This window comes from Drosophila miranda, chromosome XL (assembly GCF_003369915.1).
Source record: "Drosophila miranda strain MSH22 chromosome XL, D.miranda_PacBio2.1, whole genome shotgun sequence".
Lineage (NCBI taxonomy): Eukaryota > Metazoa > Arthropoda > Insecta > Diptera > Drosophilidae > Drosophila > Drosophila miranda.
The window spans coordinates 16,630,159-16,656,756 of record NC_046673.1 but is presented as its reverse complement, the minus strand read 5'-3'; the positions used below and the strand labels follow the sequence as shown (position 1 = coordinate 16,656,756).

The window sequence follows — 26,598 nt, the reverse complement described above, 5'->3', positions numbered from 1 at the left end:
CAGAGGCACATATTTGGTTCACATATATTGTGCCTATTGGATGCTAACTGCTTTGGGAACCCTGGTATATGTACATTCTTTTGCTTATAAGTAGGACGAAAGGACACATCATTCAGTCCACGAAACTGCTTTCAGAGGTATTTATTATCTGTGTCGTAAAAATAGTGTTCGCACATTCCCTCGTGAAGGACACAGTAGCGAGGGGTTACGGCATCCGCGTGGATGCCACGGTCGACGAGACGATCCCGATAACGATAGAAGCGGCGCTCTATCAGCTCAGGCGCTTCCTTTGGATTCGACCAGAGCCGCTCGGCGGCGGCCCCAGCTCGCGGCCAGATGCGTGACTCCAACGAGTTTTGATCGACTGATTCGCTCCACATGCACACCTCGCCGCCAAGGACCTGCCGCCGATCGCGACTTTTCGGCAGCTTGTTATTGTATACGGTCCGCCAGGTGTGGTACTCGGTGCTACCGTAGAAGCCATGGTCCAGATACCAGGCATCCCTGGTGGAGACAATGATGCGGTAGCCTCGGGACAGCAGCATCTTGTTTAGCGGCTCGTGAGAGTCGACCCAGGTCTGGATGATGAACCGATTCTTGGGCAGGTAGTTCTCGATGGCGAGGGGATCCGTCAGGGGGCTGGACCAGAGAATGACCGGCTTGGGCTCTGGAATGCCGGGATACATGCGCTGGTTGATCTCCTCCCAGGCCAGGAGATTGCGCTGATGGAACTGCGCCCAGAGGCGGAAGAAGCTCTTCTCACTGAGATCGTAGCCCTCGTCCAGCATCTTGTCTCGGATCTGCTTTGTGGTGTTCCAGCACGACAAGTACACCTCGTCGCCGCCCATGTGTATGGTTTCCTCCGGTGCCCCCATCTCTGCCACCTGGTGGAAGATCTCCTTCAGCACCGTGTACATGTTTTCGTTCATGGGATTCAGTTGGCCGCAAGGTGGAGCCGCGCAGTAGGACTCCCAGCGAATCCTGTTCAGGCACACGGACAAGTGACCCAGCCCCTCCTCTGGGCCCCACTGCCAGCCGCTGTGGGCGTGCGCAGGCCCATCGATCTCTATGATGATGCGGATGCCCCTGAGGCGGGCGTACTTCATCAGCTGGACGACTTCCTTGTGGGAGTAGGTCTGCGAGCTGGAATAGGCTCCGTAGATCCGCATCTGGGGCACTCGGGTGATCTCCAGCGGGAAGCTGTGAGCGTCCACCACGTGCCAGTGGAGCACATTCATCTTGGAGGCGGCCATGCCGTCGATGGTTTTCCGCACATACGACAGGGGTATGAAGTTCCGTGAAGTGTCCAGCATCAAGCCGCGATGTGCGTAGACTGGACGGTCGGAGATGATGACATCGCTGACCAGCAGCAGGCCACTGGCCGCGCTGCCCGTTACCAGATTGCTCACCGTCTCGAAGGCATGCCTCGCTCCGTACACCGTCGTGGCCTGGATGTTCACAACGGTGCCCGTGGCCTTCGTTGTGTTGATGACCAGCTTATAGTTCTCGTGCGTGCGCCAGTCAAGGACCAGGCTTTCGCTGATCACGTTGGCCTTGACCACGATCTTCGCGCTGCTGGCCAGCTTGCAGTCGCGGCGGCACTCTTTGCGCAGATTACCCAAGAACAGGCGTCGTGCCTCGTCCAGGAACTGACTGGTCGCCTTACTGGGCGCCCTCACATCGAAGTGTATCTTCTGGGGATCGAAGTGCACTCGATTATGAGACAGACTGACCTTCGCCGTCGGCATTGGCCAAACGGAGCCGTACTTGCCGCAGGACAGCCGGCAGTCCCGCTGGCTCTCGAAGCGCTCGCTTTTGTAGTTTTCCCCTTCCACCATCTCACTCTCGGTCGTACAGAAGGTTGTCTGGCTGCAGAGCCATTTTGTGCCGCCACCGCTGCCCCGCGCCAACCCAACGCCAAGGACTACGAAAATCCAGAGAGCGAACATCATTGTATACGTGCGAATGTATGCGCGAAAAGCGCGATAGAAATAGCCGAACAAATTGTAAATAAAAATAAGTTTATTTTATATTCCAAAAATTTTGAGATTTCAATAGCCCCTTGTATTAGGTATTTGACTTTAAAATAGACCTAGCCTTCTGTTTTCTCTTTCCGATGTCGATGAGTGGGATCGAGTGCGATATGGGAATTAAGTAGAGCTGATGCTAAAGCCGAAGAGTAAATATGCGCTCTAGAAAGAAGAATCCGGTCCGAAATGGAAAAAAACGGAATCAAATTATAGTTTGGAGTTGGTTGGAGATGAAGAAGATATTGAAATCAACTTTACAATCTACGAGTAAAAATGATTCGAAAATTACCTGGAGGTGGTCGGAAAACATCAGAAAGTGGCCGACAACCTTGATGGTTTAAGGTTCCTGGCAAGGGGATGGCTTCTGGCTGCTTACCTGGCTAGGGACAACCGTGTATATTAAATTTTGGCAAGGATAATGAAATAAACAGAAAAAGCACTGAAAATCACTGAACATTTCTTTATTTCAACTGGATGGGCCTGGAAACCCCGCAAAAAATGTAACAGAATTTTAGTGGGGGAGGGGGGTTCCACTTAATGCAAATAAAATGTATCGCAGCGTTGACAAGCCTCTCGCAAGCACAAGAAAAAGAACTGCAGAAATGGGAATGTCAGGAATCGAGTGTAAAAAGCTCGAATGAAACATTTAAGTGAAATCGCGTTCGTCTGTGAATGCGTGTTAAATACAGAAAAACTAATGAATGAGAATTTATTCAATCAAAGTCGTAAAAACATATCGAAATCACGATTATAAACCAAATTGTTGAACGGGCATTTCCATGATGTCGCACACGACGGTCGTATGAATAAATAAAACGGATACTAGCTCTTAATTAGACCTGTAATTGGGCACTTTTCGTTATCAAGATACGCATTCGCACATGGCAAAAAAGTGTGACATTCGCACGGAAAAAAAAACAGAAGGGGATTTTACGGCCAACGGCAGAACCTGAGGCAATCCTTCGATGAGACTAATTTCAGAAAGTTGTGCCAATGTTGGTTTACGCAGCCCAATATTAGCCAATTAATCTTTGGATCCAGTCCCATCAGCTATGTTGTAATCAATTTGAAAATGATACCGGAACAGAGTTCCATGCAAATGTTGGGTGTGGCCCTAGCAGAGGCTCAAAATATTTGTTAAATTCGTGAAACTCGATTTTTAAAATTGCCCAAATTGATATAAATCAATATAAAATCTAATATATTTTCAGGAGATTTTTTTTTATCTATTTCGTTAATACTTGATGGAGGATTCGTTGGTCGTTGATGTCCCTATTGGCTTTGCTTTGCTGGATCCGACATCTGACAGTGTGGGGACGGATGTAAAATATTTGATTGCCTTGTTCTTCACTCATAATATGTTTGCCACCATACAGTGGGGCTACAATGGGGCTAAATTGAGGCCACAGTGGGGCCACAGTGAGGCCACAGTGAGGCCACAGTGAGGCCACAGTGAGGCCACAGTGAGGACACAGTGAGGCCACAGTGAGGCCACAGTGAGGCCACAGTGAGGCCACAGAGTCGCCACAGTTTGCCAAGAAGGTTTTTCCAGTTTTTCCAAAAATAGCTCCAATGTCGACTGTTTTCGACATTGCTTATTTCATCTTTTAAGGTGTGGTCCTTTATTTTTGTGGATAATCTTCTTGGCCCTCCGACCACACTGTGCACGGGAAAGACAGTGAGAAAGCATGTGTTGCAAGTACGAGCAGCCACTCATGTGGTTGCATGTACTCTTACTCGTAGTTTGCGGTGGTGCGGGAGGCGGTTCGTTTCAGATTCATCCATGTTTTGCAGGTTGTACGAAATGCCGCAACATTTTATTACGGTTAAGCATGCATTCATTATGTCTACTTGTAGCTCTGGCTGCCCTGTCCGCCTCCCTGCCACTGTGTCATTCTGCCCCATGCCACGGAGACAAATGAGTGGCAGGCGAGGCTGGACTCCAGCTGGTGGAGAGGGAGAGGAGAGACCGAAATACGTGATGGGCAAGTCATTCTTGTCCGGACCGTCCAGCTCATTTGGTGCTCGACTAATCGCAAATAACACACATCGATTACAGGAACAATCCTCGGAAGGCGTTGTCGGCGAGGAGAGAGGTGGAGGTGGAGGTGGAGGGGGATAAAGCCAAGACTGGAACAGAAACAGAAACAATTAGCACGGACCCGGACATAATTGGCGTGCAGTTACAGAGGCTGATTAAAGAAGCAATCATAAAATTAAGACCCATAATCCCGTGCAATTTGGACAAACACACGCAAACGGAATGGAACTAGGACTTGGACTGGGACTTGGACTGGGCACTGGCCAACGGGCACTGGAGACCACGAACGGACAAAGTGGTGGAAGAAAGAGAATAGGAATACGAAGCCCAGTGGAAGGAAGCTAATAACCAAAGCCAGCAGCAGCAGAAGGAAAAGCAGAGGGACCACACAAAAATCACTTTACACGCTCCAAATACAAAACAAGCAATAAAGTTACAATCTATATTCCGACCCTGGAATACCCGATAAATTTCAACAAATATAGCCATCGCAAGAGAGGAGAGATATCTGAAAAAGTATCTTTAAAGTGTGAATGCCAGAGCTTGGAATGCCAGATACATTCAAATATATACCAGCTTTAAGAGCTTATGGCCCAGAGTATATATTCTTCGCGTTGCATACAATCTCACGGTGCCAATATACCCCTGAACTCTGCAAGTACTGGGTACTGCACGGAATGTGTGTGCGTGAGCGTGTGCGTGTGTCTGGACTGCATTCCGTTAAGGAGTAGGGGAAGGAGAAGCGGCGTGAGGAAGAGAAGTTAAGCTTCTGGTACGTGCGGCGATTTGTGTGCTCGGGTAGTGCCATGCCACAAGAGGTGGCAGTGGCAGTGGCAGGGGCAGGGACATAAGGAATAGCTGGCAGAACAACACAAGAGCAATATGAAACCTTCATTAGCGAGAGGCGGTGGGAAGGATGGGCAGGGCACTATTGCACTGGGCCCCCAGCCACAACGGATTGAAAATGCTTCCGGCCATACAAATTGTACATGAAACGTGAGAAATTAATTTTCAAGGTGGCCACGCAGCAGCAGCATCACAGTCCTGGTCCTGGTCGTGGTCCTCCCCTCCGCGTGACCTGTGAGCCCCAAGGTGCTGACCAGGAATTGCCTAACTTTTAGCCTAGACGTCGAAACCGAAACGGAAACCAAGAAGTTTATCAGTCTGTTGAGCTTTTTGGCACAAGATCGAGGCAGCATCGAAACCGAAACGGAACCCAAGAAGTTCATCAGCCTGTTGGGGCACTACTCATCGTTCGGGAGTTCCTGGGGAGTCATGGTGGGGTTTTTCGCTCTCTCTCGCTCTCTATATCTTGATATATGTACATATGTATGCAAAGCAATGTCAAAATTCAATTTAATGCTGCCGAAACGAAAATCTGTCAGCTTGCAGCACAAATAATGTCAAAGCCAAGCGCACACAGACACCCGCAAGCTCACACACACACTCGCACACACACAGGAATAGAAAAGGAGTTGGAGACAGCCACAAAGTGACGCTCACACACACAGAGGATATATGGATACCTCCTGTGACAAGACACACACAAAAGCCAAAGCAGGATGCTTGCGCCTGTCAGCGGCAATTGTGGCTGATTTGCGCTTTTTATACCCTATCAGAGAGGACTACGATTCGATCAGGATGTTCGCTTCTAGTAACTAGTCCTTCCCTTTTCTGCAAAAAGTGCCACAATATCAGAGGAATAATTCAATTAATCTTTAACAATTTGTACATATGTTACCTGCTGACCCTTAAAACCATTTGCCCCAGTATTGAGAACTATTTATATTGCTCCGAGCGAATTGAATGTGCGAATAGACTTCAGGAACAGGTTCGATGGTTAATGGTTCTGATGGTGTCTCAATTTCAGGTATTTGCGTAGTTTCCGATGCACAACACATACAATCAAACTCATGTTTGAATTTGTGCGCATGAGAAAAGGGACTTTCTTTGGCCAAAGCACCGATCAGCTCTTTCGGAAGAGCGGAATATTAAATATTTGGCTCGTACTCAAATGCGAAACGAAGAAACGGAGCGGATACAAATGTACGATGTTCTTCTTGGCATTGTCTGACATTTTGTCGTAGAGTGTCACTTACGTACCGGCCCTCTTGTTTCCGTTCTAATTGTCATTGTTGATTTCGTTCTTCTTGTGGCTCTTATGATTGAGATTTGCGCGACATGCTCACACGCCCATTTTCGTTATCTTGTTGGATTCCTTCCTCTGTTTCTTCTGCTCGTCTATTGTAAATGGATCAAAAAATGAAAATGAGAAACTATGGATTATCAAGAGTATTTAAGGTTCGGCTTGTTCTCAGATGCTTGTCTTTCCTTCTTGTTCTTGAATGGGACAGGACGAGAAATAGTGTGTGAGAGAGAGAAAGAGTGGGGGCAAAGATAAACGCAACGGCAAGCGATGTGGGTGTGGATGTAGGAGAAGTAGGAGGCACACATCGCATAACATTCCAAAGCATTTGATAAACGGCGACGCTTTCCAGTATGTCCTTTAAGTGTCCGTGTGTGAGGCATTGTTGAAAGGGTCGTCCGCAGTTCGTATCCGTTGCGCTGTGACGTTGACAAGTCAGACGATTTCTCAAAAGATGCATTCACGCAAGCCGGCAAAAAATTAAGCAGAGAAATCGCACTGCCTTGAGAAATGTGCGGATAAGTCTGTGGCTTCCACTCCATACTCGACTCTAGCTGCGGCATGCACCTGCTGCACCATTCGCATTCCATTGGCAGCTGTCAACATCATTGGATTCCACAGGAGATTATCCACAATGGAGGCTCAAAATTCCGCCATGATCGTTGGTCGACAACACTTGCATTTGACAGAGTTGTTTTCAGAGGTCTTAATAACTATTAGCGATTTATTTTGAACAAATTTGTTGTTGTATTTGTTGAATGTGCAGCGGAAAAACATGCAAATTAAAAAATCATGCAAAAACTTTTTATTTACGATTTTTTTAAACCCTCGTTTTTGAATACAAATTCGGCATTTCAGTGAATTGGGAATTATTCAGTGAAGCGTAAGCTTTAAATAACAAATAAGTGCTGTTCGAGAGCCAAGATGACAAGCGAATGAACTCTTTCGAGTACTCTGATTAAAGCCAAGTACTCAGACAACATTCTCGTTTGGGAAACGATGAGAAATGTATAGAATTTTTCTGAGTATAAAAGATATACAAAATACTGGTATTTCTTTGGGCATGAGCGAAATATATAAATATTCTGTAAATATAAAGTACAAAATGGTGGGAGGCAAGCGACTAAGGCAGTTAGAAAAATTTCAATAATGCAGAAAAATGGCAATATATAGAATTTGTGATAAATGGAATAGACGAAATAGACATATGGAAGTTCTCAAAGAACTTTTTTCATATCATTTACTGTGAAAATACTGGGAACAGATGGAATATTCAAAATGGTATAAGGGCTTGTCAATTAAGCCAATAGTCCAACAGATATGGAACAAAATGATGCAAAAATTCTATATATCAAATATCAAATAATCTAGTTACGACGAAATACTTAAAATTAGCCGAAGTTGTGTTAAAATGAGAACTCCCAATACCAAGAGAAATGGAATAGGTAATGCATGTGGTTATTACAAGAATAAAGATCGAAAATTTAAAATTTAAGCTTAAATAATTGAAAAATTACACTGACGTTATAATGGAATCACGATGTGCGTCCTAAAAAGTGCTCACATATGTATTCAAGCGAATTCAAAAATAGCCAGCTCTATTTGAGGGAAAACTGAGACTGGGTCCCTTTGTTAACGCTTTGATTGTTCTTCGCGGGTCGAAATGTATGTTTCCTTCATCCTCCATTCATCTGTATGAATATATGCATGTCTCTCTTTTAATTGAGCTGACAGGAGCGTGGGCGGGGGCGGAACAGGGCCGTTTATCCGGCTGTTATTTGGCGAGACCCACCACCCCCTCGAATCCGAGTGTTTTGACTTTGTCGAATTAGCCATTGTGATAACATTTATGCCCCGCTCTGCTGGTGCTTCATCGCACTTAATTGGGCAAACGATTGCCTGACTTGCTTACAAATGTGCCTCTAACGTCAGAACGGCAGACAGGCTGGCAGGCTGGCAGGCATGAGGACCCAACAGCCCTTCCATTCCACCCGAAAAAAAAGTGAAACTCAAACAAGCGGCACGCACTTGAGGACCCGACCCACGCACGTATTGAGCATGTGTGTGGCACTGCGAGTGCGAGTGCGAGTGCGTGTGAATATTGCATGCGATAAATTATTTTAAAGCGCCCCAAGTTCCGCCTTCGAGCAGACATCTATTTAATATACCGCAACGCATCACTTTTAATATTGTTACGATTTTATTTACGCGCATGAAAATTTATAAACGTTTATGACATGTCAAGCATTGTTCTTGCACCTCACATCTTTCTCTCCCCCTCTCTACACGCTCCGTACAGTATCTGCCCTGGATATAACCCCTACTCGAAGGCGACAACAGATGTACTCGTATTTTTTTACAGCCAGAATTAAGCGTTTTGTAGTAGATGTAAACCATTCACATTCGGATTTCATAGAATCAAATACTATGTTAAACTCTTTTATGCAATCCAATAATAAAGAAAACGCTGTGGGATTTACCATTACATGGTATAAATGGTGGTCCTATTTGAAAAAGATGTTAGAAATTGTCTTTGCTAGCACTATGCTCTATTTTCTCCTCAATGTGAGCTTTCTTGGACTTCATGTAATTTCTTCATCTGAATGCCAATATTCGAGCTCAAAATAGCTGTATGGCGTTACTCATCTTACTATGTTTTAATGTATATTGTCTGTGGCAGAACAAACATCTTTGTAGGTTTGTCACAGTGACCTGGCTGCCACATAATCCAAACTATTCCCGGGCCAATTCGGGTCCGCCTGCTATAATTCTCGCATCTAAATCACCCCCTTCGCCTTGCGCGGCTAATAAACTAAAATCCATATAATATAATCCAAAAATTTGTGTAATCATTTCAAAAAGTTCTCGAGTCACGTGCAGCATGTGGAACATCACATCAACTATGGGTAGTATACAACAAATGGCCCCCAGTGGGTGAATGCTGGGTATCCCATTGTCGGGATACTGGGTATCTGACTTGAACTTCCTCGTTATTCGTTATCGACTCTTTCAATAAATGTTGTTATTACGATGCTATAGTTTTTGTTGCTGCCTTTTCTTGGCCTTCGAAAGGGATGACAACTACTCAAATAAAATTTATTGCTTCTGATTTTTCTTTAGTCATTATTATTACGCATATTTATTATGTATTTATTAATTTCTTTTGCTATGCTTTTTTCCCCAACTCTCCCAAATATACCACCCACACAAACACACATAAACACCCACACTAGCACCCATCCACCCAGAGAAATACACACATATCAATGGACGACAGGCAGGTTAAACATTTTCGTTTGATTTGTTATCAGGCATCGTTTGTAATGCCATTGAAGAGGGTCCTACCATTCTGACCAGATGCTTGCACAACGCACAAAAAAAGGCAACATCAGCACCAAGAGTCGAGGCCCTTAGTTTTAAATATCTCTGGCTGAAACTCGAATGAAAATATTCCAAATTCCTTCGGTATTCTGCAGGCAGAATATGTTTTTTGTGTGTAGATTGAAAACGGCAAGATCGGGTGTTCGTTCCCATGGATGAAAAAGAAGACATTCTTTAATCTGTAGTTTTATTTGAGTCATCATAGCTCGACCGACTTGTGGCTCAATTGGATCTCAATTTAATTCATGGTTCTGTGAGGGTATTAAAAGCATCGGGCTATCATATAAGTATTCTTGTTGGTGTTATTACTGGCGTTGTTTTTGATATAATTGTTGGTGTTTTTTTTGTTTGTTTTTTTTTTGTTTTTTGGTTGTGGCTGCCGCTGCCGCTGCCGCTGCCGTCGCTGTCGCTGTGGCTGCTACTGCTGTCGGGGCTCGTTGACGGCGTTTGTAATTTCATTTTCGGCATTATGTAATTTATTAACTTTTCATTGAAAGTTATGTGCAAACGCACGTTGACGACATCTTTAATTAATTACATTTTAACATGATAATTAATAGTGCCGCGTGCGTTGACAGGCAGCAAAGCCGAATGCCACAAAAGCGAAACCAATCGATGGCCACATCACCAGTAGCGCCTCATGTCTATCGATAAGCGTCTTAAAGCCCAATTGTGTACCAATTACCGCCTACTAATTCAGTGTTAACCTCTGAACATCCCAGGCATTAAGTGGGGTCACCAATGAGGTAAATGTAAGGACTATAACTCCCAGTCCGTGAATTTAAGGCCTGAAATCTGCAGCCAACGAAATACAATACAATTATTTGATTCCGGTCTGAGTTGATTATTTTGTAAAGGAAGAGCAACGGCTGGTTGCTTCTAGTTTACCAAGATCGTACTTAGAGTTATCCAATGATTATATAAAGCTTGTGGCACTAGTCCCTGAGCTGATTTCTTTTTAAAGGAAATTTGGAAATTAGAAATTGTAGAAACACTCCCTTCCATTTTTGAGATCGAATTATTGCTTGAAAGAAACGATTAGACTTATAATATCCCTCTACCATATTATATCAACCTCTAATTACCTTCCTCTTCTTTAATTACTAATATTTACTCACATACTTTTCTCGTAATTAGTATTTGTATCTTTCCTGCATGTCGTCGAACGGATCGGCTATCGCGACGCGCGTCATACGGCAGCGCCCCTCCGTCGGAGGGCTTCGTAACGGTGGTGTCGCCACTTGACAGGCAAGATGATGTAAGATGTGCAGTCGAATACGATCTGTGAGTCAATTGGAATCCAATTTCGACAGGATATCAGAGGAAAAATACTTCTGTTGGAGCTCTGGCACTGGGCTATGCGATACCCAGTAATTTGGCTTTAACGCGTAACCAATTCATTGAAGCATGTTGCATCGATGGCCATAATAATAATAATAATAATAATAATAGTATCAGGCGCAGGAACAGGCACAGACATGCACACAAACCAAAACAGAGACCGGAATCGTGGACACTGATGATGACCATAATGATACACAAACAATTGCCAAGGAATTTCAATTCAATTCCATTCCTTTTTTTGTTTTTGTTTTCAATTCTGTTTTCTGTTTTGCCGCATCTTCTATGCCTCCACATCCACATCCGCTTCCCCTTCGTATGAGTGTGTGTGTGTGTGTGTGTGTGTGTGTGTGTGTTGCGTGTTTTGGGTCTTGTGTTTCTATCATTCCGTCTTGGTCACGGATCTCTGGTTTCTCCTACCCCTGGCCTTGGTCCCGGTACTGGTTCTGGGCCGGGGACATCCTCCCCTTAACAAAAAAAAGTTGTTTTGACAGTAGCCAAGATTGAGTTCTTATTCAATTTGTACGGATTTGTTGTACGCTGGCCCTTTTACGGTCCGTTTTCCCTCTCGCCCCGAGACTCAAGACTCAAGACACAACCACCACTCCACGCCACTCCTCTCCACTCAACCCATTCTTCAGATTCTCTATTGGAATTTATTTCATATTGTTGTCCCTTCCGGACTCCCACCCCACTCCATTCCATTCTATATCGTTTTGTTCCGTTCCGTTCCGTTCCCCTTTCCAGCAAGCTGGTAGAACTTGGCTTTGTTTTTGGGGCGCGCTGGCAAAAGTTCTGCTTGCTGTGGCCTCAGCTGCAGTCAATTTGAGTTACCCTCCTTGACCGGGCACTCCGTGGCCGTGCCCGTGCCCGTGCCCGTGCCCCACCTCGATTTGGCTGCAGGCCTGCAGATGGATCAAGTTAGCTGCTAGTTGACTCTTGCTGCCAGTCGGTGGAGGGGTGTGGACTGGAGTAGCCCGGCCAATCAATGTGCCCGCAAAAGTATGCTACGGCAAAGTTGTAGCCGGCAAACAGGACAGCAGCCAGCAAACCATGTAAATGTCCTTGCCGGCCAAACACACACACTCACACGCACACGCACACAAACGCATTCGAACACAGTCCGTGACTCAATGCAGACCAGCGGATTTCTTGGTATAAGCTTAATAATACGAGAAGTACGAGTACGAGTATATCCAAAACAGTGGCCATAAGTTTTTGGCTAACTTGTTATTTTTGTAATTGGCACTTCTCAGTTTTATCAAAGATCGGTAGGGGGAGTCCGGGCCGAGTCCAGGGACTGCCACTGCCACTGCCATTGCCACCAAACCCGAAGGTTCTGTTCTGTTCATTTGACTTTTGTGTGTGGATCAAATTTAATCAAGTTTGTTTTAGTTTCGTGTACTGCCGTGGGTTATTTATGAACTGTGTGCAGGTGTTATGACCAATGTCCCTCTTCTGGAGTGGACCCACTCATGCCACCCACCCGTCAGCCCATCAGGCCACCAGCCCTTCAGCCCATCCCCCATCCCCCATCCCCTATCCATAACCATGGACACAGCTCCAGCTCAATCCGGAACTGAAGTGGCCAACGCTAACCACTTTAGAGATGAGCTGCCCTTAGCTGTTGTTCTTATACTTGCCGTTCCGTTGCCTCCTCTGGCATTACTTTGCCCCACATTCTGCTGGTTGAATACCCTTACTCAGGACGTTGCAACATACTTTTCAGTGGGGTTTGCCAAAATAACGCAACAAAGCTGCAACTTATTATTATTATAATTAATGTATTAGTTTATGAAAATCGACTCCTTAGACTTTTGCTCCCTTTTCCGATCCTAGAACAACCTCTAAATCAAAGAAGAGCTAACTTCATCCTTCAGTCTTTTGTTCTTGTTCGAAAGAGTATCCACATATCGCTCGATCGTGGTTCTTCATTCCGTCGAGTTTTTTCCTTGCTTCGCCTCGCGCGACTTCAAATTGCCAACTTAGTTGTTATTTGTTGGCTGTCTGGCTAAAGACAGGAGGGGGCACAGGCACAGGCACACCCGACCCGACCCGACTCGACTAGGCCAGGCCAGACCAGACTCGACCCGACACCCGACCAGGCCGGGGCAGGACAGGGCAATATTCGTGGATGAAGCACTCTGATGGCTCTCACGTCACCACTTCTGAAAATTGCGGCAATAATGCAACAAAGGTTTCTTGGGAAACACACACCAATGTGCATAAGCCAGCCATGGGGCAGGGGCACAACGTTTGGGCTGGCGTGTGGGCCAGGAAAGGGATAGGGGCAAGGTGGGTGTGACGGAAGGCTGTGGATGGATGTACTTGGCGACTGAAAGACGCCGTCAGTCACTTGGCCGCCGCCGCGTCCTTCAGCCACGACGATCTATTCCTCGTCCTCCAGCTCCTGCTCCTTCTCCGTCTTTTTCTGCTGCCAGCTCCAGCTCCTTGGCTTGCTGCTTCGTCCGTCCTTCTCCCTGCTGCATTTCATTTTCAATTTGATTTTTTTCCATCTTCTTCTTTGCTCATTTTCCCCCTCGCCATCGCTTTCTTTTTGTTTCTGTTTACATTTTCGTTCACCGTTGCGGTTTTCGCTTTGGCTTCCCAAGCTCGTGCCGCATCCCCATCCACATTTCCGTTTCCGTTTTCGTTTTCGTTTCCATGTTGCAAGGCAACATTTTTGTTTGTAATTTACTTGGGAATGCAGGCGCCTTCCACCCACCGCCTTGTGCTGCGGTTTTCTAAGAAAAATCTTTTGTGTGCTCGCCACCACTGGCTCTACCGCCAGCGCCCTCCACCCCTACTGGATGGGCTCTAAGCCCCGCCGTTTGGGGCGTGGCGCTTTAGTAATTGCAGTGGTCCCTAACTGTGACCGCTGACAGGCAAATCAAGTGTCACCCAAATGCCCCAGATGCGGGCCTTTGCACCGCTGCAAGTCGTCGAGTGGCACAGGGCCAAAGCAATCCGCATACGCCGCGTGTGACGAAATGGAAATGGTGTGGGTGTGGATTTACATGGGGGTGTTGGGTGCTGGGTGCTGGGTGCTGGGTGTGGGCGTGGGTCTTGGGGGACATTGCAATGCGGGTGGTCGTTTAAAGTCTGCCTTCAGGTCTCTTCTCTCATTTACGGCAATAAATTTCATTCGGCACTTGATCCCAGTTTAACATGGAAATGGACTGCTACTCGTAGAGCGAGTATTTCCCACCAAGTGGTTGTTGCTGTTGTTGTTGGCTCTGCATAACGGCCAACAATGAGCGAAATATTCGACAAGAGTGGGGCATACCCTAAGCCGGAATCGGAAAACAATAGAAACGGAAATCGGTTTAGGGTAAGTGATCGGTTCGCCAGAATATTTGTTCATTTGGTTATGATGAACAAGCAGGAAGACCCATTGTTTGACCCATTAAGGAATGCCCTTTACTTTCTTTTGTTTGAGTATACCCCCCAATTGTTGCTTTTGGGGTTTTGCCTGCGCACAGAGCATCATGAAGAGGAGTGCCACAGAAGCAACACAATGGAAGTGCCCCGTATACACATGTCCTTTAATACTCGTACACTCGTTCACTCGTACATTCACAAGGCCTACAACAATGACGGCATATACTCATATGTAGACACCGATTTTACCCACCCGCAGGCGGACCTGAACATAACAGAACAGAACAGAACAGACAGATATACAACTGCAGCAACAATGGGAGCACCGGGAGGTGGTTCACTGCCACGGATCGACGTTTCAAATACCTTTGGATATTAGCCAAACAGCACTTTTCTATATGATAATAAGGTCATATTTTGATTTCAAATTGTTAAAGCTTCTCCTACGAAAGTAGCTCCAATGATCGAAACTTTCGCCAAACCAAAATCGTTCGGGAGTTATACTTCCCGATCATACGAATATCCATATGCAATATGCACGTAACGTAGAGACTTTAACAGTCGATGGATATATTTTCCTGGGATCATAAAGATACATCTATGAAACGGTTAGCCTTAGGTCTTAGGTACAATACTCAAACGGAGAGTACAGATCGGTTATGGGGTATGGACATCAAGGACAGCGAATTGATGGTGCCGCATGGCAGGTTGGAACGAAATCGAGTCAGCCTTTAAGGATCAATTCAGTAGCATTTTCTCCCTATCTCTTATTTCTCTCTTTCTGTCTCTATCACTATCTCTGTGCATTTGCTTTGAGGCGAGACAGCCGCAACCACAACGGAATGGGGCCATTAGGGGAATGCCCAAAAAAGCTAATCGCCAGGTGTCGGCTATTGCCTCGTTCTTTCATTTTTGCTCACTAGTTTTTTGTGGGTGTTTGTTCCAAACAATTGGCGCTGCGCTTTTAGCCCGGCTCCACACCTGCCACTCCTGCGACTCACTCACTTATTCATTTCCATTCAGCGCCAGAGTCCTTGGCTCCTGGTTCCAGTGCTGGGCACGCTTGGGCTCATTTCCATTCCCACTCCTGCATTGTTGTTTGTCGGTTGATTCCTGTTGCTAATTTCTGTTGTCCATTGAATCTCTTGCTGCACGTGGAGGTGGAGTGTGGGCTGAGTGGGGAGCAGGATTTGGCTGGCCACTGGGGCACCTTTTACAAAGATCAGCGTGGCGACCAGGCTTCCAGCATGTGGTGGGGGTGGGGGTGGGTGTGGGAGTGGAGGTGGCAAATGTGTTGGGCCATCCTTTGCCCCGACGCTTTTGTGTGCGCACAGGGACAAAAGAAAGCCACAGGCAGCACCACCCAGCATACAGCATCCAGCACACAGCATGAAGCATCGGCCAATATCCAGTGCCATTATGAACGGATGATTCCTGCCTCGCCCAGGCGTGGGTCAGAAGTGGAGCCCACCCGTCCTAGCCTCGGCTGCTTCCTTGGAGGTCGGCCTGATTCTCCGGTTGCCATCGCACCGCACCGCGGCGATTGCAATTAATTCTGTGTATTCGCATCACGTTCCGGATCCCATCACCAAACAATTTCATACGTATTAAATGCAATGTCGAAAGTGAAAACACAATCTCCGTTTCGTTTCGTTCCGGTCCGGTCCGCTCCGCTCCGCCCTCCCAGTGGGAGATTCAGCCTCCGATTCAGACCTCCTTCGGGAGCAAGGCGATTACCAGCTCGCGTCGAACTTTGAGTGCCCTAACCGTTAAGAAGATTGAGTTAAGTGGTTCTTGCCCCTCAGCTTTCCCTCAATGTTCTCTCCAGCTTCACGTAATCCCGCCTTTGTTTACAATACAATTTCTTGATCAGCCTCCACAGTCCATATGGTATATAAGTAGTCCGAAACACGATCCTGCCTTCTACTGTATTTCAAAATAGTAACAAAACGCGAATGATTTTTGGTTTAATTTACTTATATATGTGGTTATGTCTGACAGCGTATTGAGTTATTTTCCACACTACGATAGAGGTAGAGTTCTACGCGTTTTTTTTTTTATCATGGTAGCGCCAGTGGGCCTACTCCACATTTCAAAGCAAAATAGGTATCAAAGAATGGTCCAAATACATTTCCGAGTCCGCATCGATTTTGTCCTGCAAATGACAACCCAAAAAGTGACAGAATCGAACAAATTACAGTGGAGAATGACTTACTTACCGACCATTGTGTATGTCTTCTAGAGTCTGTAGAGTCAACTATCCAGCATTCAGTTTGGAAAAAATAGTCTGTAATTGTGTTTTATTCCAGTTTGAGAACCCACGTGTTTTGACCCAAGAAATCTTGCATTTGATAGACCTTTTGATACCAGCGATTAAATTAAAAAAGTGACTAAAAATATAGCATAATGTCAAGTGGGATACATACCATAGACATGTCCATCTGATGAGTATATGTAGGTACATATGTAGTGTATTTGTAGTGCGACGAGTGTAGTAGTAGTATTTATAGAAGTGTAGGTGATCGTCCTTACTGTTTCGTAGACCGTTGCATATCAGCGAATAAATTTAAAACAAGAGTCGAGTCTGTGATGAGTATATTGTATGTGTAACCCTCAAGAATCTCTAAAATCTCTCCAAAAAATCAATCCAAAAGAACAACTTTACAGGAAACAGAAAAATTTAAGAATTGTTCACAATTTTGATGCGGAACTGATGAGGACAGGTGTCTTGAGGGCCCCGACCCCGGGGCGGGAGACCGAACAATCCGCAGGCCGCTATTGAGTTTTCACTTCACTTTCGGTTTCACTTAAACGTTCGGTCTATCCGGAGGAAAAAATATTTACAAAATTTCTAATTTGTATACATTTTTTGTTTACACTCACACGTTTAATACTATGTTTTCTGAGGGAACTTATCGACAAGACTGAATTCTTTTGATTTGAACCCCGACCTAGCACTTGACAGCTCGAAGCGATTGAAAAGTAAGGACTACTATATCGGGTATTTTCGAGAGAGAGAAAGCATGTGGAAATGTTCGACTGAGATACCAATTCGGCCGCCTACGTATACAATATATAGCATAAATTAAAAAAATGATAGGTACCAGGTGCAAAAGTAGAGCCGCGGCCGTTGTCACGGCTTACAACGTACCGCTCGTATAATTTTTTTGCCATGGTTCCATTTGTAAAAGGCTGTTCTTTCCGTACATCTGCTCTTCATCTTTTTCCATCTCATATTCGCTTAACATATTCTTTCATTTATATCTTTTAATATATCTTTCGCACCTTGTATTTCTATTAATCATTTCTTTCTTTAATTCAATTTCAATACGAGGTAAGTTCACGGCAACTTTCTCCGCCTTGCTTCTTCCTATCTCCCAGACTTTCTCTCGATTTCTCCCCATTCCCCAATCCTACACGGGGAAATTTGCTGTGAGACCTGCAGGGAGTGAACCTCTCTTCTTTGCTCTGAAAGCCATCAAATGAAGACGATTTAATTTCATTAATTTGCACACGCCTCCCCTCTGTAGGTGAGTGACTGGGTGCAGGGGGTGTCCCGCCATGTTCACACCCCTCTCATTCTGCCAGTGTCCAGGACCTTGGCCACTTGTGTCGTCTGCCGTGCGCAGCGGACCCCCATTGGACGGACCCTCCGGTCCCATACATTTCATCCACAAAAATGGTCTCTTAATTTTTGTAATTTGTTGTCTTGCTGGGCAGAGCAGTGGAGGTGGATGTGGATGTGGATCAGCCAGGAGGTGTGCCACCAGGATGATGGTCAGAGGTGGGGCAAGGTACCAGAGTAATGGTTTTAATGGCCATCTGGATATCAGCCGCAGCTTGTGGTCTCTGCAATGCGTTTGAGGGAAATGAGATTTGCATATTGTCGAAATGATGCCATCAAATAGGGATTCGAGTGGAAGAATAAATGGAATTGGGAGCAGGAGGTGGTATATACCGGTACATTCCCCCATCCATTGCCTGTCTCCGTGATGATGTGGAAGAAATCCATCCTTTCCAAACGCCGGCGATGACTGACCAAAAAACCAACACAAAAAACACTCAAAACGAAACCAAAGCAAAAAAAAAAATCAAATCTAATGTAAAAGTTACCTCTGCTGATCCCCAACCCTATGCAACGCCACACTGTTGGATGGATTTGGGGCTGAAATCGAGCCCGTGTCTGGAGGGTTGGATGGTAGTCTCAGCTTACCATGAAAGCCTGTCAAAATAATACCAGCGAAATTAATTTTGACATATGCCACAATGAGTGAAGGCTTCCCACCACTACAACCACACATCAGATACGAGGCCAGGTGGCAGGAAGCTATTTTATATTTGCAGTGGTCTCTTGACTAAATCTAATTTATATAACATCCCTCGTATGTAAAAACGAATTGATATTTAATCCGAATTGCGATATATATACACACATATGTATGTATATGTGAGTGGGATCAGCTCTTTAAACGGTTTTAGACAAAATTTAGACTGTTTAACAGCGAATCTATAATAGCATCGCGAATTGCTAATTTTTTGAATTGCTGAAAAGCCCACGGTCCTTGCCTACCGTGATTAAAACGAAAAATCAATGGATTTCGGCTTCGTGCCAAGCCCCGATAAAAGTTATACTAACATACAAGTTCCTATCGATAAATGATGACAAGGTATTTTACACTGGATTCCAAATTTCCCTGCGTCCAACTTGTAAGCCGAGAAGTTGGCTGTGTGTTGTTGAAAATATATTCAGTCAGTTACTTACTAAAAATCGGAATCCGTTGGAAATCGTATAAAAATTTTTTTGCTCTCAATTCTATAAAGCCGCAACTAGCTGTTTGGACCGGAACAGCTCCATCATCACGATTTCCAGGTCCGAGCGGAGCCGCTCCCCCCTTTGGACATTGCCGTTCAGATGGATTTCTCTGCGCTTCGCTTTCTCCTGCAGCTTGCTGCGGATTTGCAATAGATTTGCACTTAACTCTGGGCCAAAGCAGCTTCGGAGTATTTTGCTCGTGTTCGTGGTGCACGCCAATAAGCTGCAGAAGATTATGAACCTAAGGCTTCAATTCGCTGACGATCTGATCATTCCCCACAACGACTTGATGGTTGTCCTTTACATCTGGGCGCTTCTGTTGCTGGTCTATTATGAGCTACCGTCCCCCATGCAGCTACCATGCAGGTAATTATAGAGCCCCTTTGTGGACTTTTTTTTTGGCTGGAACTAAACAAAAACATCACCCTAGCCCGAAACCAAGCAACACAGGCATTAACTGTCAGAGCACACACTATCGAACACTCCGTGTTTGTACAAAAATTATTAAGTGGTTATTTTTTGGTCTTCAATACAAATGAAATTCTGTTTTTCGCTCAAAACATTGTACGCATGCAGTGAAGTGATTACCGGTATCCAGAATGTATACTTATCCAAGATACGTCCGACGTGAGTTATCTGCTCCCTGGCATCTATGAACCTGCCTAGCTTCCATCCTCACCGTCTCCCCGATCTTTTACAGCCACCAAAGCCAGTAATTTGAGGGCATTAGCCAACAACTTCAGGGTGAGTTCAGTCGATACAAGAGGTAGGATGCTGACCAATCTGATAAGGAATATTTTCCAGGCTTCGAACGACCCCGCTCCCATCATGCGTAGGTCACGCTCACAAGCACCCGTCCGATTAGGTGCATCGTGTAGAACTTATTCGGTCCTTAACATTGCGGGTTGCAGTAAGAGCGTTTTCTCCATGCCAAATCAAAAATTATTCTCGGAGTCGACCTGGGGGTCTCTGCCTGAGAGGTCGACGGAGTCAGAGAAGCGCCAATCCACGATGTCGCAGCCAGCCCAACGGCAACTGAGTCTCGTAAAGACGGATGATACTTCCGCCGTCGAGACACGTAAGTTTACCCTCCATCTTTCCATTTCCATCCGGTACTATTTTCAACCCAATTGCCCAAAACCAGGAAAATCCCTCCAGGGGATCGATGAGCAAAATCGACTGCTTACCGTCGAGACGCAGTACCAAAAGCTGCAATGCCTTCAATCGGATTTCGTAGAGTCATTGAGATCATTAGACCTGGAGCAGTCCAAGCTGCTTGGAACGTACAGCTTTGTGACCCTTGTCGTCAACGACGATAGCAAGTTGATTGTCAACAAGGAAGACTCGAGCAGTTTGGTCAAAAATTTGCGTGAGTTTCCATGGATTCCATTCCGAACTCTAGGAACACAGCTGAGGCTTTCTTTTTGCAGCGGCCGATAGTGTGCAAGATCTGAAGGAACGATGTCAGGCTGCCGTCGATTCGGGATTCATGATGCTCTACGATCACCTGGAGCCCATCCAGATGGCCAAGGACGAGTTCGAGGCGTGCAGTCGGAAAGAGCAGCTGAAAGATAAGCTGAAGGAGCTTCTGGTATGACTGAATGAGCAAACCTTCGCCCTCTGCTCTAGTGCAGGACTCTCCATATATCTCTCTGCCATCTATCCGTAGAACCGCAAGATGGAGAGCATTGTCGAGAATATCGAGCAGGTGTGTGTGACAACTGTCGGCCAAGAGGTTTCGCCCAACACTTGTCTGTACCGCGACATAGACAAGCTGCGGAGCCAGAAACAGCTCTTGGAGGCCCGGCTCTTGCAGATCAATAAGGATCACAATGAACAGATGAACAGACTCAAGGCGGACCTCGAGGGAAAGCTGAAGGCTGGGGAGGAAAACTGGCAGCAGACCTTGGGCGACCTAAATGAGAGGCTGCGACGCAGCGAGGCACAAAGAAACGAAAACGCAAACCAGCTGGCCATACAGAACGCGGCCATAAAAAACAGCACCATCGCGGCGGCGAAGGCTGATATGGACAATCTAGTCGCTCGGTGAGTAGAGCAGGACTCGGATGAACTGTCCCTAAGTTATCTTGACTTGTCCTTGAACAGCAATCAGGAGCTGAATCAGCTATTGAAGGAGTCGGATGGTGCACTGGTCTGGACACGGAAGGAACTCGCGAAGAGCAGCGAGCATGTAGGTCACCTGGAGGCGGAGCTGCATAAGGGACGGGAGCTCATAAACCAACAACAGAAGCGCCTAGATGTATTGGACATCCAACACACTGGTGTGGAGAAAGATCAGACGATAGGTGATTTGAGGCTTAAGGTACAGAATCTCCTGCAGCTTATTGACCTGCACCACGAGCAAGAGCAAAATTCTCTGAGGCTGCGTACGAGGAACAATGAGCTGGAAACGATGATCAGGTGAGGCCCCACCGAGCTTTGAAAATTTTAGTAACTTTTGCGCCAGAGTTAAGTGCCTGCATACGAGTATTTTCATTGCAAAATCCCCAGTGAGCTGCAGGAGAAGTTGAAGCTCACAGAAATCCAGCTGGACGCCAATGACCAAAGGGAGGAGCAGTTGCACTCGGATCTGGAAATCGTGAAGATGGAGCTGTTCCGGTCCGAGCAGCTGGTGGTCAAGTTGCGGGAGCACGCGAGTCGCGACTGCAAGACGATATCCGCGCGCGCCGACGAAATCAACGAGCTGAATCACAAAATAGAACAACTGTACTTAGAAACTGGCGAGAAGGACACGCAGATAAATCAGGTCCGTTGTCGATACGTTGTGGAAACGAAACGACACGATATCTGATACGATAGGCCGCCTACGGCAATAATCTTACTCGTTGCAGGTGACGAACCAGCTCTGCTCGCAGGAGGAGCATCTAGGCCGCGTTTTTGAAACACTAAATCGCCAGGAGGAGAAGCTCAGGCGCCTGGAGGAGCTTACAGACGTGAGCTCAAATGACAATGCTCGCCTCTTGAAGTTGCGGGATAGGCAGCACGAGAAGAACATCCAAATGGACTGGGAGATTTCTCAACTAAAGGACACCGTGTAGGTACCGGAGCAGTCAGCCAGCGCACTATAAGTGGCTTCCTAGAGTTGGTAGGAAAGAAATTGTAATACTATTTCAAACGATTTCAAATTCCGATTTCAGTAAGGAACTGAGAGATTATATTTTCAACAATACACAGCCAGCGGCTGAAGTTCTTGGCTTCCAAGCTGGCGGCTACTCCATGCATCCAGAATATCTGAATTTACAGCCGCAGGCGGAGACGCAGGGAAATTTGGAATCCACTGTTACATACCTCGAGCCGCTGAACGGTCATTTTGTCCATCAGCACGATTTGAGCAACCATCAGCCACAGCAGCGCCACCAGTAAGCAGACCACCGATAGCGATTCCTGCAGAAATCAGCGTCATATCAATCACATCTCCTTATAGTTTTTCCACCATCGGCTACCAGGACCACTGAGCACTGAGATCACCATTAGCATCACCAGCGTTATCCGCCACCGGAAGCAGACCAGACAATACGAAAAACACTCTGAACACTCATCGGCAAAATTTATTGTGAACTTTTTAGTCAATACTGTAGAATAAATTCGCGTTGTACTTATACTTTTACATTATACTTATTGGCTGAGAATGTGGGCCTGGTAATTGAATAATTGGCAGCTTGAGGGCCGAGTGGCAGTAATTACTGCTTGTTTGATGAATTAATGATACTCCCAAGAATGAATAGCTCTTCGAGAGCCTATGCATACTAAGGTTTTTCAAGGGTTTACTTCTTTTTTTTATGGTATTTGAATTTTCATACATTTCAATAGCCAAAACAAAAAAATACATGGTTCATTCACATTTCAAATTTTTCAAAATTACAGCAACAAAAATGCACTCCAAGTGCTAAATTGGCTCAATAGCAAAAAGAGAAAATAAATTTATATAAATTTGAAATTTGTTATTCCATATCGTAATGGACAATCTACAAATGATTGATAAAATCGATGAATTGCTGGTCAAAATTCCCTGGAGGCTCAATCGACGTAAGTCGATTTTCAAATAAAATCGAGTCTTGCCGCATCTTGAATCTCAATTCCTGGTGAGGATTGTCCTTGTTGCCCATCTTAAGGCTGATCTCCTCGAGAATCTTATGCAGTTTCTGGAGGCGATCGTGTATGTTGAATTGGCTCTCCTGCTAGGAAAGGGAAAGACCATCACGGGCATGAATCTTCAATCGGCAGGCTACTCACACTCATCACTTTGGCACAGGACACCACTTCTATTGGTCGACACACGAGGCCACGCTCATTGGAGTTGGCGATGGCAAGCTGATCGATGTCTGCCAAATAGCTCTGCATGAGCCATAAGGGCGCAGAATTATTCCGGCGGCCCACTTTGTCAACCCTCAGCGAAGCCAGCTGGCATTTCTTTAGCACCTCCGGATCGTTTCTATGGAACACATACAAGCACGATATATGTAATTATGTATACACATACATATTTATGTATATGCAACAGAGGATGACGTACAGATCGCCAAGTGGTTCCTTGTTCGACACGCCACTAACTTCTGCCGAGTAGAGCAGGCGAAAGCTTCCCAGTTTGGCCGAGAACATTCCATACACTTGCTTCCGCTCATCCACTGGGGCATCGGTGTTCGGCAGCGCGCCCGGAGAACCTGGTCGGTCAATATTGTGACGGTTATTAGCGATTATCAACGATGATGCTGATGCTGGGTGCAGCTACTTACGGGTGAAAACGTACTGGCGTGCCTTGAAGGTATAGGTTTTAGCCAAGTATGGAACTGTGTACCGCTCATCGTGATCTTCCCATAATGACCGCACATAGATGCAGCCCTTGAAGCGACAGGCTGCAAAGTTCGTTTGTTTACCGTAAGTCCCATCGCCCATGAATTTCAGCATTGTTCCGCGATTGAGAAAGAAGTCTATCTGTTCGAGCACCTGGCGCGGCTTCGGCAGATGCATCACATGGTGCTGGACCAGGCCGAAGGCGCGTAGAAAGTTTCCATTTCGAGGGATGTACCGTCTATAGCCCTTGTTTAGGTCCAGCGGATATTCAGTGGCCCTCGGCTGGCGATAGTACAGAATCTGAGGGTTTCCCCTCAAACTCTTCGTATCAGGGTCGTACTCCCACAAATTCTCCAGTTTTAGGTCCACCAGATCCATTTTGTCCGTTTGCGATTCCGTATTAATGTATAAGCTATATTTTCTCGATATCGAAATCAAGCCGCATCAAAATTATACTGAAAATAAAGTGTATCTCTTGACTAGAGACAGCTGGCTGTGTGTGTTGGAAAACGTCCGTGCCCCATTTATTAGACTGATAGCCGGGACACATTTTTAGAGACGGCTACGAACACTAATTTTCTCTGTCTTGACAGCAAAATTAGCGAAGCTTGAGCAAAGGTTGTACAATAAGTTCTGCACTGATTGAGCTGAAATTTTGACATATCATAAAATTTAGTCCCAGGATTGTAAGTCCCGAAGACCTCTCGCACAAGTTGGCGCATGCATTTTGCAGAAACTATATACATACATATATAGATATACCACTACTCCTAATTTGCACTATTCTTAATACCCAAAAAAGTACATCCATATATACGAGTATCATAGAGGAATAGAGATAAGAAAACATGTAAACCAAAATAGGTTAGCTATTTACTAATTCGGTCGAAAACTACAGTGGCTAGGAGAGTCCTCAGTTCCAATTCATTCGAGGCATGAACTAAGAACATTTCTGCCTTGATAATTGAATGACCGAGACGGCTGTGGGGAAACCAGGTCCCTAAGAATAATCTCGATAAATTGCAGAAACATAGGTTTCCTAAAATTCGGGCCTGAAATAAAATAAATAACTCAGACATTCAAATACTTACGGACTGCTTCCGCTGCTCGAATATGTCAAATTTCGGTAGATGTATTTTTCGCTAATCCTTGGCTAGGATGTGCCATGGTGGCGAGTCCAGGAACAAGGCCAGTTGTGGATGTGTCCATTTCCTTCAGATTGGTATCGTGTCCAGCACTTCCAATGGGAATGCTCGCAATATGACGATCACTTCTGTTTTTTAATGTTTGTTAAAAGCAGCACAAATAACGTGTTTTGGAAAAATGTAGTAAAGAAATCGAATTCTTTTTAGAGCATAGCTTTATCTTTCATAATCTGTGACAATCATTTTAATCGAATCATTCATCTACACGAGCTGTAACAAAAAACTCAACAGACCTCGATCAATGTCTGCAATAAGAAATATTCAGTATTCTTGCGTGTACTCATGTGCATTTATCCTATATATGTAGATACAATAACCGTAATAGAGCAAATAATGGGTTTGGCTGCGTCGAGGCGACTGTCTGCCGCCGAGAAGGCCGCGATCCAGGCGGAGTCGGGATTCTCGATATTCCGTATTGGCTACCTGTTTGACATGTACGAGTCCCTGAGGAAGAAAAACGGAGTGGTGCAGAAGAAGGATCTAATGCACTGCCCCCCACTGGCCGGTCATCCTTTCGCCAATGCGATTTTGGACAGCAGGCTTAACCCCTCGAACGGTTTCCGGCACTTCATCAATACACTGGAGCCCTTCCAACGGAGGACGCCGGTGGAGCGGAAGCTGTTGGCCCTACTGCGCCTATTCGATAGCAACGCGGACGACAAGCTCTCATCCGAAGAGTGCTTGGATCTGCTCCTGCGATTGCCGTGCACGCGGCGGGAAATTCGGGACATGCAGCGGAAGCTCAACCAGATGCTGGTGGAGAAGGCGAAAGAGTGTGCCAGGCAAATGGTTCGTCAGCAGGCTGAGAGGCATGCCGAGAGAATGGTTAATGAGGAGGCTTTTAAGCTGGTTCCGGAGCGGGATCAAAAGGTAGGTAGGAAGCTGTCTCTGAATGCATAAAATAAATAAAAATATAAAATATAAATAAGCAGAATAAGAAGAAGTCGAAGATGAAGGCACAAAAGAAGCCGCAGAAGCAGTTTGAGGAAGAGGACGATCTGATATCTACTTTCGATCAAATCCATCTCGAGGACCTTATCTACATTACAAGGGACATGGACCTGCAGGACTCTCTCTCGCTGCGCTTCCCCCAAGCCACAGAGCCGACATGCCCACACGCCCACTGGCAGTGGGAGTGAATTGCATATCCTTTCGCCGCTCTCATAACATCACGTTGCAAAAGTTTTCACATAAACGCAAAAGTTAAGTCATTCCTGAAAATTGTTTCTTGAATTTACTCGCGCCTTGAGCAGAACCAAGCAGGAGGGGGAATGGTGGTTGCAACTACGGAGCGGAGAAGGAAAAACATGAGCACTTTTCTTCAATGGCACTTGAGTACTCGTCCTCGTCCTCGTCCTCGTCCTCGTACTCGTACTTGTAATTCTTCCCATGCCAGTCGCCGACTTTTGTGTGTGTCCCTTAACCCGCCTCCAGTTTGTGCTCCTGCT

At 45.8% G+C, this 26,598-nt stretch overlaps 4 protein-coding genes and 1 long non-coding RNA gene across 14 annotated transcripts; 2 read left to right on the top strand and 3 right to left on the bottom strand.

Annotated features, from left to right (window-relative positions):
• Nucleotides 1-127: 127 nt before the first annotated feature.
• On the bottom strand, nucleotides 128-2,074 carry LOC108165174 (chitooligosaccharidolytic beta-N-acetylglucosaminidase-like). Its single transcript, XM_017301246.2, has one exon. It carries the CDS (start codon nucleotides 1,950-1,952, stop codon nucleotides 132-134), a length of 1,821 nt encoding a protein of 606 aa, XP_017156735.1. The 5' UTR covers nucleotides 1,953-2,074; the 3' UTR covers nucleotides 128-131.
• Nucleotides 2,075-16,276: 14,202 nt separating this feature from the next.
• Nucleotides 16,277-17,276, bottom strand: LOC108151693. Of its 4 annotated transcripts, none has more exons than XR_004473270.1 (4): nucleotides 17,198-17,276; nucleotides 16,747-17,140; nucleotides 16,540-16,677; nucleotides 16,277-16,475 (listed from the first exon to the last, which is right to left on the bottom strand). It is a non-coding gene; the product is annotated as an uncharacterized LOC108151693 (long non-coding RNA). The 4 variants fall into 4 exon arrangements; XR_001774749.2 differs by having other exon boundaries at nucleotides 17,204-17,256; XR_004473271.1 differs by having other exon boundaries at nucleotides 16,536-16,677; nucleotides 16,747-17,242.
• Nucleotides 17,277-19,088: 1,812 nt separating this feature from the next.
• Nucleotides 19,089-22,755, top strand: LOC108164985 (golgin subfamily A member 6-like protein 6). Of its 4 annotated transcripts, none has more exons than XM_033396321.1 (12): nucleotides 19,091-19,499; nucleotides 19,564-19,760; nucleotides 19,834-19,877; nucleotides 19,938-20,211; nucleotides 20,278-20,502; nucleotides 20,564-20,724; nucleotides 20,803-21,179; nucleotides 21,240-21,554; nucleotides 21,645-21,900; nucleotides 21,986-22,188; nucleotides 22,292-22,513; nucleotides 22,579-22,755. In XM_033396321.1, exons 2-12 carry the CDS (start codon nucleotides 19,733-19,735, stop codon nucleotides 22,607-22,609), a joined length of 2,136 nt encoding a protein of 711 aa, XP_033252212.1. In that variant the 5' UTR covers nucleotides 19,091-19,499; nucleotides 19,564-19,732; the 3' UTR covers nucleotides 22,610-22,755. The 4 variants fall into 4 exon arrangements, with proteins under 4 accessions (XP_017156499.1, XP_017156498.1, XP_033252212.1 ...); XM_033396325.1 differs by having other exon boundaries at nucleotides 19,092-19,499; nucleotides 19,925-20,211; XM_017301009.2 differs by lacking the exon at nucleotides 22,579-22,755 and having other exon boundaries at nucleotides 19,090-19,499; nucleotides 21,986-22,239; nucleotides 22,292-22,384.
• A 96-nt stretch (nucleotides 22,756-22,851) lies between these two features.
• Nucleotides 22,852-24,451, bottom strand: LOC108151052. Of its 2 annotated transcripts, none has more exons than XM_033396342.1 (4): nucleotides 23,888-24,451; nucleotides 23,668-23,815; nucleotides 23,388-23,586; nucleotides 22,852-23,332 (listed from the first exon to the last, which is right to left on the bottom strand). In XM_033396342.1, the coding sequence occupies exons 1-4, from the start codon at nucleotides 24,321-24,323 to the stop codon at nucleotides 23,120-23,122; spliced, it is 996 nt and encodes a 331-aa protein (XP_033252233.1). In that variant the 5' UTR covers nucleotides 24,324-24,451; the 3' UTR covers nucleotides 22,852-23,119. The 2 variants fall into 2 exon arrangements, with proteins under 2 accessions (XP_033252233.1, XP_017134919.2); XM_017279430.2 differs by having other exon boundaries at nucleotides 22,852-23,329; nucleotides 23,888-24,446.
• Nucleotides 24,452-25,290: 839 nt separating this feature from the next.
• LOC108151439 lies at nucleotides 25,291-26,371 on the top strand. 3 transcript variants are annotated; one of them, XM_033396354.1, is made up of 3 exons: nucleotides 25,291-25,393; nucleotides 25,458-26,020; nucleotides 26,083-26,371. In XM_033396354.1, the coding sequence occupies exons 2-3, from the start codon at nucleotides 25,484-25,486 to the stop codon at nucleotides 26,287-26,289; spliced, it is 744 nt and encodes a 247-aa protein (XP_033252245.1). In that variant the 5' UTR covers nucleotides 25,291-25,393; nucleotides 25,458-25,483; the 3' UTR covers nucleotides 26,290-26,371. The 3 variants fall into 3 exon arrangements, with proteins under 3 accessions (XP_033252245.1, XP_017135550.1, XP_017135541.1); XM_017280061.2 differs by having other exon boundaries at nucleotides 25,332-26,024; nucleotides 26,083-26,175; XM_017280052.2 differs by having other exon boundaries at nucleotides 25,336-26,020.
• Nucleotides 26,372-26,598: the final 227 nt, after the last annotated feature.